At 41.0% G+C, this 16,594-nt stretch overlaps 1 protein-coding gene across 2 annotated transcripts in view; it reads right to left on the reverse strand.

Moving 5' to 3' along the window:
• LOC139452094 (probable JmjC domain-containing histone demethylation protein 2C) overlaps positions 1-16,594 on the reverse strand; it is a 102,565-nt gene that overhangs the window by 13,102 nt on the left and 72,869 nt on the right. For both annotated transcript variants that reach the window (XM_071233409.1, XM_071233408.1), the window contains exons 7-11: positions 13,787-13,934; positions 9,952-11,653; positions 4,439-4,694; positions 3,496-3,648; positions 160-2,352 (exon numbers count right to left, since the gene is read on the reverse strand). In XM_071233409.1, coding sequence (XP_071089510.1) covers positions 160-2,352; positions 3,496-3,648; positions 4,439-4,694; positions 9,952-11,653; positions 13,787-13,934 — 4,452 coding nt within the window. The remainder of the gene's footprint in view (positions 1-159; positions 2,353-3,495; positions 3,649-4,438; positions 4,695-9,951; positions 11,654-13,786; positions 13,935-16,594) is intronic.

The raw sequence follows: 16,594 nt of genomic DNA on the forward strand, positions 1-16,594 counted from the left end.
AAACATGTCCCATATAGCATCAATAATTTCAAGCTACAAAATATCAACAAACTAATGAAGGTAAACAAGTCATTCATCCCTTCCATACAAAATAAACACACACAATAATCACAAAATTACGCTAATCATAAAAAACAATCTGAAGAACTTATAACTTACCACTGTTTCTGTTTCTGAGGCTGATGAGGTAGATTCATCGTCCTGTTTACTGAGATCAGTGATGTTACCGTTGGGCAGAACAGCTGATGGGGACCCAGCACAACTTTCACTATTGGAAGAATCCATCGATTCTTTCAGTACATTGTTTTTAACATCTTTCGATGGATTCCCCTCACCGGGGACTGGAACACTTTTCATTTCCTTGTCCTCATCAGAATGTCTCTGTAACCATGCCTTTTTAAGATTTTTTGGATGGCTTCCAGATTTATTTAATGGACTTGCATCTGATTTTGATTGAGGAGGGGGGCTAGGAGCACTTAATGTATCACTATCAGTGTCCATCTGTCCATTGGCTACCCTGTTGATGGTGTCCATGTAACTGGAAGCAATGTTGGTACTGACGTTGCTGCAAGTGGTCACCACAGATGAAGACGTATCCTCATTCACAGTGCTAGGTGGGGGAGGTAGACTGGGTGGAGCGGGAGGAGGAGTGGTTGTTACCTCCATTTTCTCAACCTTGACCTCAGCTGGAACAGACACTTTCTCACTTTCTGCTGCCGTTTTGTGACTGTTTATGGTTCTATTATTGTCCCCCACAGGGTTTTTCTTTTCTTCCTGTTGAAACACACTTGTCACAGTGCTTTCTACAAAAGAGCGAAAACTGTCCATGAAACCTGAATTCTTTGAGAAAGGATTTGAGAGCAGAGCAGTTACTGCTGCTGCAGAGGATGAAGATGATGAAGAGGAGGAGGAGGAAGTGGACCCTGTGGTGGCAGGTGTTGTCACTGAAGGTGTTCCAGATTTGATGGTAGTAGTGGTGGTGGTGGTTGTGGTGTAGGGTGAAGGATTTGTTAGAATTTGAGGGGTGGTCACAGGTACTGTCACCATTGGAGATGATGAGTTAGGGGAAAGTGAGCTTTCCTGGCCTTTAGCACGCTTCCTTCCACTATTATCACGATTAGGCTTTCTCTTTTGCCCTGTGGGAGGGTTAGACTGTGAAGATGGTGGCGACACAGACATCATGGGAGAGGGAACAGAACTCTGTGTATGCACTATAGCTGAAGGAGTTGGAGTCCTTGTTATCTGCACAGTGGCAGGTTTGGCAGCACTTTGTGATGGCCCATGACTGTAAATGGGGTTTGGCACTAGTCCTTGCTGAATTAAGCTATATGTAAATGAAAGCGTGGAGGGTGGTAACGAGACTGGAGGTTGTGCAATAGCAGGATACGCTGCTGTGGATTGTCCAGGATGGTGCCCTGCCGCTGTGCTGCTTGGGGCAGGGTGGTTGCTTGAGGGGCTGGGTATGTGAGCTGGAGAAGCTCCAGCAGATTTGAGCTTTGCACTGGATGAAGAGGACTTGCAATAATCCACAGGTTGTGACAGGGGGGAGCTCTGGTGATGTTGCTGCTGCTGTTGTTGTTGTTGTTGGTGAGACTGCTGACTAGTAGACTTGTATGGACTTTGAGATCGAGAACTTTCTGGGGGCCTAAATGCAGTTGGGTGTGTTTGGTGAAACATGGAGCCCCCTGTTGTACTGACTGCATGAGGAAACAAATGTGGAATACCTGCTGGACTAGTTGACGATGAAACAGGTCGGTCTGGCCGATGTTCTGGGGTGTGTGCAGGGCGTGGTTGTGGGCGTGGTGATGATGACATGGGTGCTGGACTGCCATAATGAGGACTTTCAGATTTCACACTGGACTTATTCTCAACTATCACTGAGCTGTGCTTCTCCTTCGGATGCTGGTGTGCCATCTGAATTTCTTTTGACCTTGGTGACTGTGAAAGTGAATGACCTGAATGGGCTGGAGCAGGGAAGGTCTTAGGATCCTGCTTTTCATCTTTGATATGCTTACCGGTAGGTGCTAATCCATGCTGCTGCAGTTGCTCTGGGGTTATTATTGAAGGATGTGGTTGAGATGGATAGCCATACAAGTTAAAAATAGTCCTGTGTTTGTCAGGAGGGAAAGATCCTCCTGGATAAGGGTATGGATAACCATACATATTTTTACCATCATTTGGTGATCTAGAGGTATCCACTTTAGAGTCTTTATTTTCACTTTTCTGATGAGCATCTGCAATCATTTGCTTATATGCATCATGTTGTGATTGAATGTATCTCTTCTCATCCATCTGCTGTCTGGCTGCCATTTCTTGATGATGGTGATGCCTTTCTCGTTCCCTTTCACTTTCCTGAAACAGAAACTCAAAATAATAATATTGGGGGAATGACTAAGCTTTTGAATCTTGGTTGGCCCCATCTAAAGAAAATTCTGTTGGGAACCTCTTCATTTCTGGAAACCACATTTCTCTTGATTCATTATGCGGGACATAAGATTACCAAGGTTTCATTACATTCAGTTTGCCTGTTATCAAACACACATTGATACTGCAATTTTTCAGATGCCAGGACATCAGTGGTAGCAAATGAAGCTAGACACATTGGCTGTCCACTGATGAAGTTCTTTATCATGCTCCATCAACTTAGTACATTTCAATTCACAAAACCACCTGCATGATCAATGAATCAATAAATTCCCTCAGTTTATCACCTGTGATTCACTGAGGCAAGCCACACTGGCAGCACAGCAATAGAGGCCGACTGACTTTATCATGGAGCCTGATGCAAGGCCTGTGAGGATTACAACAGCCAGAGTATTATAACAGATCAATGGCCTCCTTGTGACTCACACGCACATCATGCCACATAATGGTAAGATTTCACTTGCTTGCATGCAATGTCAGATATTCCAGTCATTCTCGAAGTCTGATTCCACACAAGTCATAAGCAGCGTGAGTAACATCAGGGAGACTGTGGTCAAATGACTGAACCTCACAAGTACATGTCTTCCTTGCTTGTATGTGTAAAATAACCACAACAAATCTTCTCAACCATGTCAGTTCAGTTTCCATAAAATGAATCCATTCAGGATAAATGAACTGTGAAGTATAGCCACAAAGATGGCTTGATTTTCAGAGAAACTCCTGCCTAAAATACTTCCATTGTTTATGAGTAACATTGGCCAGAATATAATACATGTAGTCCATTCAAAGAAGGCAAAATGAAATTCAATCAAAATCTGTATTCAGTTGCTTCATGTACGACTACATAGGGTTGTCATTGTCAGTTTACAAAGATAAATAAATAATAGTGTCTTCAAAAGAAAACTATATGTCGTTACATATATCATATATATATATATATATATATCTATATAAAAATATACAAAATGTCATTATCTAGGGAGCTTCACTGAAAAAGACGCTTAAAAAGAACTTATAACCCCAACAACCAAACAATCATGAGACTACAATGTATTAATTTAAAATACCCACTCGTTTTATTATAGTATCTTCTTCTTTCCTTGTATCGTGAGATTTGTCTGCCACGAGGTGAAGTGGATGAAGTCCTGAGCGCGTCTGTGGCTCTGGCTTAGGTATGCCAGTTCCCCTTGTTATTGACGGAAGGGGCCAGGCAGAGCCAGGGGCCTGAAAATAATTTTAAAATTATTTTTAAAACTACCTAATCTGTGGTTCCTCTATTAATTCTCTGTAAGTACTTTCTTTACCACACAATGAAGTTCTAGAACATCACTCCTAAATCTGATGAGACAAAAATTAGGTTTTCATAGTAAGCTTAACATGTTTATCCATGAATGAGAAATATCAATATTATGATTTATAACATACAGTACAAGGTAAGCCAGGGGTAAATACCTCATAAATACTTATTACTGGTGGACATGTATAAGTGACATAAAACTATTTCCCTTTGAAGGGTCTACTGTAATCAATAACACAGCAATCCTTGAACTCAGGTATTGACAATACAGAGCATTAGTCATCTCCTATATCCTGGTGCAATTCATCAAACTGTCAGACCATCTGTCAAGCACATCCACAACACCAGCATCACGTAACTTGTCTGCATATCACTTTAACATGATGTGAATAACACTCTTCACGATCCACTGAAGGCTGACACGTAACTGTGATGACAGGATTGTCTAGCTTACATTTTCATTTAGATTTTTTTAAACCTATGAGCTACTTCTTTTTAAAAAAAATCCTTTCCCTACTTCCTTACTGAAATTTGTAACACAACAACAGTTCAAATACTCTGAAACTGAAAAAGGTAGGTCACTGCTATAAGGAAAATATTAATTACACCACCTCAAAGGATTGCCTTGACTTTGAAAGACTTCCCTTTAACATAACATTACCATCGAATTTACAACAAATATCAGATATGGGCAACTAAATTGTCAGTTTTACCTACCCTTTGACTTGCTAGTCTCAGTGACTCTGTGAAGTGTTTATCTACTGCAGCAAGAGCATCAGAGGACTCATGTAAGATCCTTTCCCTCTCCTGTCTCTGTTCCTGTTCTCGGAGCAGACGCGAATGTTCCCGCCTTTCCCTCTCAAGTCTATCCTGTCTTTCTCGTTCCTTCTCCAACCTTTCCAATTCGTGTTGTTTCTCCCGTTCTTGTCGTTCCCTTTCTGCTTTTTCTCTTTCAGCTTTCTCTATCCTGTCTCTGAAATGTACAAGCATGGTGGTGTGATTCAAGCTGTACATGGTTGGTGGGTACTGGTGGAATGCTTGAAACTAGGACAGCAAGGGCAAAAGAAGGTCACACCTGACTTCACAGCTACAATAATGTATTGACAATCATACCCCGGGGAGCTATTCACCTTGTCTATCCCCTTTGAGAACTAGTCAACCATACAACATAGCAACTTTTGTCCAGTCCTGCATCAGTGACAAACTATAGTCTGTTTCAGAACAGCTCGGACAACTGCTTTGTATGCACAAGCAATATATTCTATAATGATTTCCTTTAAATGATTTGGTATTCTAATTGCATGAAAATGTTTAATGTATATTCTGGATGAGTCTTAACCCTTTCAATTCCCAAAACACACAGTAAAAGATGGTTGGTTAACTTCATCACAAATTATTTAACAAAGGTGTGTAAAGCTATATCTGATACCATCTGTAGATACAGCTATGGCCCTTTGCCAAAATCTGATATTTCTGGGAGATGGAAAGCTATAACACAGAATAAATACCTAGAAACACCTAAGTGTCAGATAAGAACTATTCTTGTTTGCTTCACTACAACCCAAATACTTCAGTTTCAATGTCAGGTGATTACAGTCCCCCAAGAAGACAAGCTAGCTTGTATTCAACAGCAAGCCAAGCTTGATCGGGTTACATAAACGTTGAGTCTAATTACACCTGAGGGGCAGATTATACACTGACCTCTTCCCAAGGTCATCTCCCCAAACCTATCTTGAACCTCCTTGCATTATGGTCAACAATAGGCTTTGGGATTAGGTTACTAATTGTCCACTTGCCTGTGTGCTTGGCTGAGTAAAAAAAAATCTTCTGTTGTTCCAATATAGACTTTCAACACAAAAGCAAATGGCCTGTTATGCTATTTCAGTGTAGAATCACCCTCATCAAAGCTGTTATTCATTCACATAAGCAGGGTATTGTTTGCTTCTTAATTTTCAAATATTTTATTTTTGCATTTCTTAACAAAGAAACCAAAAAAAGGATTTACAAAAACTACACACATCACAATATCAGAAAATAAAACAGTTCTTTCACTTCCAAATAAAACTTGAACTTTTTCTCTCATTTGTTTTCATAACTTTTCATGACACAAAAAGAAAATACCACATTTATGCAGCAAATATTGTCCACCTAACCCGAAAAACACCCCCCAATCAACACAAGGAACGAGAGCATATCATCTAAGACATTTTCATCTGTATAATATTGACCTGTAGTTGATGTCATGTATATTGAATGTAAGGGCAGCATAAATCATTCAACAGCCCGAATCAGGCATGATCAATGTATGCCTACCTTCTCCCCACCACTACTACGCAGTACTGACGTCATATACTCATCTTACTCTGCCGATGTCAGCAAAATTGATTGATAGCCTTCCCTTAAACACACTTATCAGTCAGCTGTGTACAAGAGGTACATCAATAATGTATATGACCATATGTAGTAAACCTTCCAACACTGGGCTTCACCTGACAACTCAGCCTTGCCATAAAGAGTACATGTGCCCCTGCATCAATCTCTCATTATGTGTCCTATGGTAGTATATATTATAATTTTGTATCTATTGTTTGGTTAGTTAATATTTTTGGATATAACCACTTTGACTTGACAATCAACATTTATGAAATGTTTCATTTTCGACAGTTATTATTCTTCAAACAATATTCAAATTAATAATGAGAGTCAAATCATTTTTGTATTAATATGCTAACAATTAATAATTTTGGGGATTCTGGGATCCTAGAATCTAACGCTGTTACAGGCATCCCAAAGGATGCCAGTAATTTGTAGACTGTAAACAACAACTTTAAACCCTAGTAATGATACAACAATTGCAATCTTATCCTCCAATAAATTCAACACTAAAAAAACAACAGATTTTCTCAGAAACTAAATTTTTTTTATTTTAACACTAAAAGTCTTTCATAATAAATATCCACTATCGTGTTCAAAATGGCGTGCGCACATGGTGCACAAGTGACGTAGAAGGATATTCAAAGTAATATCCGACCAAGACAGTACCGTGATAACGTGGAGCTACTTAGCTGGGCAGCAGGCGTCCTAACACCTGCCATCCGTCACAATCTTGTTTTATTACCTGGGGCCAGAAGGAGCTGTCTGAGTCATAACCTAACCTCATTTATCTACAGTCCTCCTAAGACTACATTAACACTGACATACTCATGTCAGCGCTGCCTGTACTTTAGGTCCTGCCCTTGCAACAACCACATACATATTCATCCACTCACATGACATTTAGTCATAGCTTCTCTTCAGGACATTAATGACAACTAATTACATAAACAGTTTTTTCCAACATACTTACTCATTTACTTACTTCTTTTGATAATCATTATTCACAAATTGCATGACATAAATAATCAATACATTTCCAAAGGCTAATTTATGAATCTGAATGCTAGTGATATTAGGACCTTGATAGGAAATATCAACAAAACTGATAAGAAAGGTAAACAATATTTTTCTACAGCATGTGATTTGAACTTGTGAATAACAATGTAGGCCATATCTACTATCTAAATGAGGCGTAGTGTTGAACTTAATCACGCAAGGGTTGTGTGAGAAATATGGCGGGCTAAACCCACAGACCAACATGGTGGACTCTGTACCTTGCTCCAACAAGCTACAACGACCTTCACCTTCACTCCTGGGCTCACTCGCTAGAATATGCCAAGCGTAAATGTTAACTGCCAACAGCATTTATGTAAGTTACCCATGCAGTTCAAAATGAGGTCAGGAGCAAGATTTATGATGGCATAAAACCCTCGCACCTCAGATACTAAGCCTACACCTGGCTATCAGGCAACAAAATGCTCTATCTCCAGGCAAAATTTCACAACATCAAACCGATTGCTTCTTTGTTAATTATTTCCCAGGGCAAGGGCGATGTCATGGCAGATAATCCACAGCATAAATTACTGACTAGGCTGATGTTTACACCATATACAAGAGAGAATATTACACCCTTTCTAAAACATATACAATCTCATTATAATAAATCAATTAAAAAAGCAAATCCACAAAGCAATAGTAGTAATACAGCCAGTAAATTGACAGTAGGAATGCAAAATAGCTAAAAAGGTGGTTATGATGCTTAAGAAAGCTGAGGGGGGACTCTAAAAGCCCTGGGTGAAGCAATGGTTCAGCATGCTCCTCTCTACAAACAAACAAGGCATTCAACGGGCCCATGGAAGCACATGTTCGAACTGCTGTTATATCAGCTGCACCCAGCCTCTGTCAAGGTCATTCGAAAACCACACACACAATGCCCATGTTTTGTATATCAACAACTAAACAGTACCTACTCATATCCAGCCCAAATCCAAAAGGAAGCTCCCAGAGACTAGAAAATAGTTCCGGCTATCCTCCATTAGTTAGATTCACTATTTCACAAGCTGGTGCCCGCCATCCCGACCTCAATCAATATGGCTGCCTGCCTGCTCGTCTGCTCAGCTAGAGAGAAGCTGAAGGCTGAACACAAAGCCATTCTGACCTCAAAGTTGTACCAGCCGCCATACTTTCATTGTTAACTCACCTAAGCATCTACAGACCGCCAAACACTACAGCAATGTTCACTGATGGAGACGGGGACAAACAACTGCCATGCCATGTCCACCATATCACCAAGGTGCTGTGAGCTAGTGCTAGCTATTCTCATTGAATATTAATGTGGCGTTGTCTGGCTGTAGTCACGGCTATAGCTCATTCTCAAAATCTTATCTTGATGGTTTCATTGTGTATTGATTTCTGAGACACAGCAACTGCTGTGCTGTCGTGTGGGTTCAACACTAGATATATTTATCGAGTAATGCACTGTGGATAGGAGTACATACTGTGACAAAACTGGTCTAGGAGGAATAATGAATGCTCAATAGTTCAAGGCATAGTGAAGTGAAGTGAAGTGAAGTGGATCTCTATTCATCAAGTTTAAAAGGTACATGACATAAATATCTCTCACTATGTAACATTACAATCATCAATTATTGACCCCCCAAAAAAATCTGCAGGAATTTGCAGCATCAGCATAACGTAAACAAGCTAATCAGATCAAATGGTCATGGGATTAACTCTAAAATCAACACATTAGCATACACTCAGTATTTACATGATAGCCAAAGGTAAACCACCACAACTGACAAACATATGCTTGCACAAAATGTCATAATATCTTTCCAACCTGAAAATATCTCTATTTGACATGCAGAACCATGTTTTTCAGTACCCCAGTAACATGCGATCTCCCGATAAACAAAGCTGGCAATATTGCAAGATGTTATCATGCTTGTGACAGGAAATACCAGTGACTGGCCCAGTAGACTTGCATGCAAACCTGCTCAATCAGCCCTACCCTAACCTTTACACAAGGGGGAGTTACACAATACCCAGCAGTTCCAGGCTAGCCCACCCATTAAAGCAGACCAAGGGAGGCCTGGCCCAGAATAAATCACTCACTAATCCTGTCAACTCAAGAATGTTTACACTCGTGAGTCATTTTCTCCAAGGTGTCCAACTTGGCAGCCAGAGCCTCAACTGGCTCCAGTATTGTTTGAGTTGTTATGTCACAGGTCAGGGTACAATCAGCCACCATCCCTTCAGCGTGATCACTGAATCTGCCCAAGCTTAATTTGCCATAATTAAGTCTGCAGTTGGACCTCCTTTGTGGAGTAATGTTATCAAACATTTACTAGGTTCAATAGCTTATGCTGTAATTGGTTTAAAATGGGCTTGACAATGGATGAGAATACAGGCTATTGTTGTCTGCTGGGAAGGCGATTATATGGGGATTCATATAAGAATGTTTACTTCAGGGATAAGATGTTATCAGTGGAACATTGCCAGTTATGGAGCTACATATCCGATGTGTTACAAGACTGCATGACCTCCTATAAACATCAGAGACACAAGCAAGAACTTGCCACACAAAGTGAGACCAATATTAGAGACACTCTTACTCATTTCATTATGATCATAATCATCAACTCGATGCAAAAATCATCATGACCAACAAAATTAAAGCAGTCCTCAGGTATTTTAGGTTTGCTGTTACAGTATTTTAATCAAGAGACCTCCCCAAATTTTGAACAAGGTTATGGCAAGGATTACCCCCAAACTTCAAACATTGTTGACATTTCAGGTCAACTTCAACTGAAATTATCTCACAAATAATTAAAAAATTAAGAGAAGCTTACCGCTGTTCTTTGCGTTCCCTGTCCCTCCGATCCCGTTCCACTCTTTCGATCCTTTCTCGTTCTATCCGTTCTAGTTCCACTCGTTCCCGTTCCATGCGTTCCCGTTCCATTTCCCTAGTTGCTTCCCCAATTAGCTCCTCTTGGTGTTTAGCAAGAGCCCATGGAGGAGGAATGGGCACTGAAGGGAATTTTTGCTGCCATAACAGTTCCAACTGACTCACTCTACGATGAGAATAAGGTAGTTGCATTAAATGCGCATTTTGTAACTGGTGCATTGCTGCAAGCTGCTGTTGCTGCTGCTGTGCCACAAGTCCCCGTGCTGTGAATGCATCCAACTCTCTAGGGTATGAATGAGGTAGAGGGAGTGGGTGAGAGATTGGGTTCAAGGAACTGAGTTGATGGTGGTAAGGAAGGGAGGTAAGCAGTGTGTGGGAGATGGGGTGGGAGGAGAGGGATGAGGAAGAGACAGGGATGCCAGGTATAGGAGCTGGCACTGGGTTGTGCACACTTTGATATGTAGGCTGGGTCATTGTCTTTGGATGCGCTAATACATTACTTTGCACAGGATTTTTTCGCATCAACTCAGGGTCTCTATATGGATGAACAGGTTCGTTTCCAAGCACTATTAATGGACTAGATGCTGGACTGTTTTTTAAACTTCTGAGATCGTCTAGACGAGAACTAGGTCTCTTTTCTTCATGATATCCTGAATAATAGCGCTCATCACTGGCACGAGAGTCTGACCTTTCTCTGGAGTCTGACCTGTCTTCTGTGGCAGGTGTTGTAGTATTGCTACGTGGTGCAATGGCATTAAAGTGTGACTGCACACTACTTGTGAAACTATCCCGAGACCTATCTGGACTCAAAGCCTGAGGTTTTGTTTCCATTTTGTCACTCTTTTCTGATGAGATTTCAGCCATGGAAGTAGCTGCCTCTGAGTTGCGGTTGATCTCAGATGAAGATTTTCCATCACCATTCAATGATATATTCTCAGCCTTAGCAAGTTTGGTCACTTGGTCAGTCAATGGTCTTTGCAAGTCAATATTAGCAAGAGATGGTTGATGATTTTGCCCTGAACTAATGAGTAATTGTTTCTTGAAGTGCATATTATCGTCCACCACTGCTTCCTGCTGCCTTGGCTTCCCGTCAGATGAGAGCAGATGGTTTATTTTCACACTATCAGTTGATTTTGACTCATTTTCCCCTGCTTTCACTACGGGGTTATCAGACACAGTTTCCTTCCTGATCTCATTGCTTTCACTAGAGTCACTGACTGCTGCCAATCTGATCTTCTCGCTCTTTAACTTCCTGTTTTCAGAATTCTTAGGCTTACTCACAGCGTCCTTGACCTTCAAAGGAAGGTCAGTTTTTGTTGAGTTTTTATGCTGATTATTATCTTTTGGTATATTGTTTGTGGGTTTGCTAACACAAGTAATCCCAACACTTTCTTTAGAGCGTCTGTGTTTTAACTTTAAAACCCGACTCTCTTTCACACTGTCTTCCTCTGAAGGAACTTTCACTTTGTTTTTAATAGTCTCTGTACTCTCTGGTACAGGAGACTCAGGTTTATCAGCTTCATTCGTGTTTTTCTGGCGTTTCCCTGGGGATGCAGAACGTTTTATCTCCTCAGCCTGATCCTCGCTCTTTCTCTTCCTTTCCTTTGAAACTAGCTGTTTAGATTTCACTGGAGCTTTTTCTGGAACTGAAACAGGTGCGTTAACGAAATTAAATTCTCTTCTTCAACAACATTTACTCAAATTACAAACTAGGAAAATCAATCAAATTTATACTCAAACAATATCCAAATACATATCAGAACACAATACCAAGCCAGCTGTTTCAATCTGCAGGGCTGCTGAAGGTTACGACCTTTCAGCCTTCAGCTGTGTCCAAGAAGTGAGGTTTGGGCGGACAGGTCTGTGTGTAATGGGATGAGTTATGTGAAAGCCTGTCTGTGTACGTTCCTGAGTTAACAGTTCCGCTTCAGTAGCCATAACACCTGCTGGCTGGCAACTAGTTATCTGCTCTGACTTACGGCCAATCATACAGGAAAGGAGGAATCAAGATATTTTTAGATCCAAACATGACTAAACAAGCATGTTACTGTAAACGCTTTTTTTTACACAAGAGAAGGCTTCAAAATTGCTGAAGTGAAAATATCGAGTCATCAAAAGTCAGGGCTGAATGGAGCATCAAGGGATCTTTTGTTAGGCCCACACCATGTGTGACCATAATAAGACAGCCTACACACACAAGTAAACAGTACACACATCTACTCCTTCCTTTTGATATCCCAGGGATAAATGAGTTCCACGCTCTTATCAAGACAGACACGATGTCTGGAAAATCTCAAACCCTTCAGAGTAGCACATTAACTCGCCTGGTCAATTACAATCTTCAGGGGATGGTATCAAGTGAGGAAAAGGCGAAATTCGCTTATGGTCTGCCTCCACATAAACCATCTGGCTAGGCTGCAGAATATTGCAGCTATTTGCTTCTGTGAGAGAGATACACTGCTATTAGGTCCATATGCAGGAGTTAATGGTTGGCCTGGATGGAGGAAACACTCACATCTATACCATTCCAACAGCAGTTTTTAGGTGTGAATACATGTATTTCACAGCAGGTTGAGTAGAATTAACACAAACACACATCTGTGAAGATGTGAGAACAGAATTGTGTTACTAGGAATACACACAGTTACCACAACTACATATAGTTACAACATATATTTCCTTTATTGATGTGGACACATACTTAGTACTTTCAGTACTTATGGCTGAATAGTCTCAATACAACTTAAAATTTGATTCACAACTCAAATATTTACCACAATAAACCAAATGATTCAGAACTATGAATTTCTATGAGCTTCAATTGCAGATAAATTTCAATAACATTTTCATCTGGAACAATGGGGGTTAAAAGATTAGGTCATGTAACCCTGTACAGTGGGTCCTACCTCCGCACTCTGAGTAGCTCTGACCTAAACAATGCTGACTGGGGGAGTGTGGCCTTATCACTGTGATAAAGCTGTGACAATGGACAGCCACCCATTTATCAATGTGGGAATGTGAGCCCTGCTGCCACCAGCCACTATTTAGTTTCGTGACCTCCAACTTTGTTCATTTACAAACATGACAGCTTGCAAGCAAACTGATGGCTGCCCCTCAAACAATAGGGATTTGTCTGCACCAGTCCCCATATAGAATATCATGTTCAAGTGTGTGCATATTACATCTTTTAACACAATATCTATTGATTTCCATTCAAGAAATATTGCACCAAATACCATACTGTAGCAGCTGGGTTTTATCAACAAAAATTCAAATTCAGTTAAGTTGTCAATCAAAAAATCAGCCAAAAGGAACTCATTTTCAAAGATTTTCTCAAACAAATTAGACAAATATTTCACTTTACCTTGCCAAAAGTATTACATTATTTGGCACAGAGTTGAAATTCCCGAGTATGTGGTCTGCATATTTCTACGAATACACAGGAAGCTTGTAAACAGAACCAAATGTGGGCAGCTGAGCTTGCTATCCTAGGCAGGGCATAAGCAGCTGAGTAAATCCACTCCATCCATGTTATTGATTCACAACGATGAGATGTCTCCATCTAACAGCATGTCACAGCCATTATTCCACAAGGCATGAATCACAAAATAAAGCACCTTACTGATCAACACGACAGCATACAATCGACAAAAATGTGAGAGCGTGTATGGGTAAGCGATTACAGCTCGGTAGACGAGCTGACTGGTACAAGCGAGTGATGATAACGCTTAAACCAGACACCTTTGAACTTTGTATCAAACCAAGATTAGAGCACTCACCTTTCTCTTGCTCTCCTGGTGTACTGCTTCCCGAGGTATGTCTCTGTCGTGTTTTACTATTTCGGCCTCCACTGATGACAGGTCGAATCACTGGTGTATTAGTTGGAGTGGCCGGATTGCAAGGGGGTTGACGGCGAGTGAAGTGAGCCTACAATGGCAGTTAAAATAATCATTACACCCCGCTTCAGCACAATCTATACACAACAAGTGTTATTCCATGTAATCTGTAGCCTACATTATCCTGTGGCGAGCGAGAGCTGTGACTGGTAGACTCCACTGCATGCTGCCCCGCCAACTCAGACAATAGACCGAGTCTGGCGAACTCTCAACAACATGTGACCTTCAGGCCTGTTTGGCGGGCTAGCTCACAGGAATGTCAAACAGGGGTAAATGGATCCTTCAGCGCTTATCCAAACTTGTCAGTGTCTTGGCCCACAGCCAAAGTACATCACTACCTAGCAGGCCTCGGACCACTCACAAACTTTTTAACAGCATAACATATGAGACCTAGATTTGCACTGTTCCCCTCTCCATGGGCAACACTGTCAGAGCAGACATGATCACAGCCCTGTCCTATTCACAACCCAAATGGAGTGAGACCTAATGAGCAACACTTGAATATGAGCACCCTGGAGCTATGTTACCTTGGGTTACATAACGGCACACACTACTGTGGCAAATGGGATCACATTGAGTAATGCCTCTAGGTTTTCCCCAGAATAACAACAAGGGCTGTAAAGCAGTGAGATAAATAAAAGCTCCCTGCCCTGCCTTCCCTGCCAAGCATGGACCAGCTGTAAATCATACAGCAAGGATAGTCTAAGCAGGCTAAGCCTCACGCACCTGACCTGCTTTCCTCGTCTCTCTCACACACAGCCATTTCTCTAACCTCAGCTGGCTTCTTGCTTGGCTATTCATTGCCATAACAGTGTGAAACTAATCTGAAGCCTTCTGCTCTTTGAAAGGGCTTTATTATGCTAATACTCTGCCTGGGGTAGTATTGAGAGTTAGTGTAGGAGATAGCTACTGCTGCGTACACTACCATACAAACTTGGGGGTCATCTCAGGGATGTTAAATATATATGATTGTGCCTGTCCGAACTGTTGTAGAAAAATCAATAAGGTGTGTTCAAGGGGGATTGATGCTGGCACATTTCACTAATCAAAGCTTACAAAAGCTCTTCCATTAGAGACAAGGTCTCTAGATACAGCAACTCATAAATCATTGAATGTTTATCTGGTTTCCATCAGATGCAGATTCTCGGAATGTTCTCCCCTGCCAAGACTTAATCAGATTTGTTTCAATATTTTTACCACAATAACAACCTTCTCCATAGCTCGAGGTTAATTGCTCAAATCATTTCATAAACAATAATCCAGATAAGACAGTTAGTTTGGGCACTGTGGAGCACTTTGCCAGACCTGCCGATTTGATCGTAATTGAGCTAACACTGCAATTCATTCATCCTTTAAATTACATGCACAGCTGAGTTTCATGCAAAACCTTGAACAGATTCTACTACATTTGTCATCACTGATAATTACAGTGGGAATCAATTCAGCGCTGAACACTACGGAGTGCAAGTCCACAAATTGAAACTGGATGAATGACTAGTTCAGTGCAACCGACTCAATTGACTAAAGGAAGGTAGGCAGAAGGATCAAAGGTCAAGTTAACACAGAAAAGCAAACAGGCCCATTTCCAATCCAGAGCGACCGTCTATCTTAGCCTAGGATGCGGTCTTATTTAGTTGGGGAATGGCTGGCTGTCAAGTTGAGTAAAAGGGAGCCGTTATCAGTGAGATAGAATACCACACACCTTCTCTCTAGTTAGTCATGCTGTTAGAAAACAACATCAGCTGACACCTATCTCCGTGTTACAGGATCGAGGAGATGCAGTTGGGATTCAAGTCGGCCAACAGCGTAATAAATCGGCTCTTACTAGGCACTAACCATACACCTGTCTTGCTTGGATTGAAATACATAACAGCTGGAGGAAAAACATAGGTGAGCTCTACAGCTGCTGCTCTTAAACATGAATGGAAGATTGTCTCAGTGAAACGAAACCAACCTATTTAGAGTTAGAACATCGCTTCATATTATCCAAAGAATGTTTATCGCATCTCTGATCTTGCCTCAAATCTGTTACAGAAATAAGAGAAACCATAGCACAGGTTTCAATATATTTTTTTAACTTAAAAATTAAATCATTGCAACAAAACAATACTTTTTTTCAAAGCAAAACATATAAAATGATTGAAATTAAAATATCACCCAACATAAGCATAAATCAAACAACCATCTGAGCCAACAAACTGAAGCTACATACAGACAAGATGGAATTAACCTTGGGCAGATAGAAGCTTGTGTGGTGTTTAATGAAGGCTGAAAGTCATTATGGCTGTGTCCAGGTAATGCTGTCAGCATAATGGATTATTCATGTTGCCATTTCTCTAAACTAAACTAATTGATTGGGGCCTTGATCAATACCACAGCCTCCACCTCCCCAGTGCCCGACAAAGACTAGAGCACCTGCATATCAATACTCTAGAAGGACACTTCCTGTACTCCTGCCATCCACCATCCTCACAACAAACCTACAGGAGACCATGCACCTTGCTAATCAACCCAGACTTCTTACACACCGCGGCAGATGGCCAGCCTATGATACTAATCCCATCAATATTACCCATGCCTTAATATCACAATGCGGGTATCCAGCATGCTGAGAAATTGATTATGACCGTACATCATGAGCTAATTTCCTGGAATGTCTGTTTAAACATGTACATTGTAAATATCACAGTT

The sequence above is a fragment of the Haliotis cracherodii genome, unplaced genomic scaffold, assembly GCF_022045235.1.
Source record: "Haliotis cracherodii isolate W230 unplaced genomic scaffold, xgHalCrac1.p SCAF_9, whole genome shotgun sequence".
In the NCBI taxonomy this organism is placed as follows: domain Eukaryota; kingdom Metazoa; phylum Mollusca; class Gastropoda; order Lepetellida; family Haliotidae; genus Haliotis; species Haliotis cracherodii.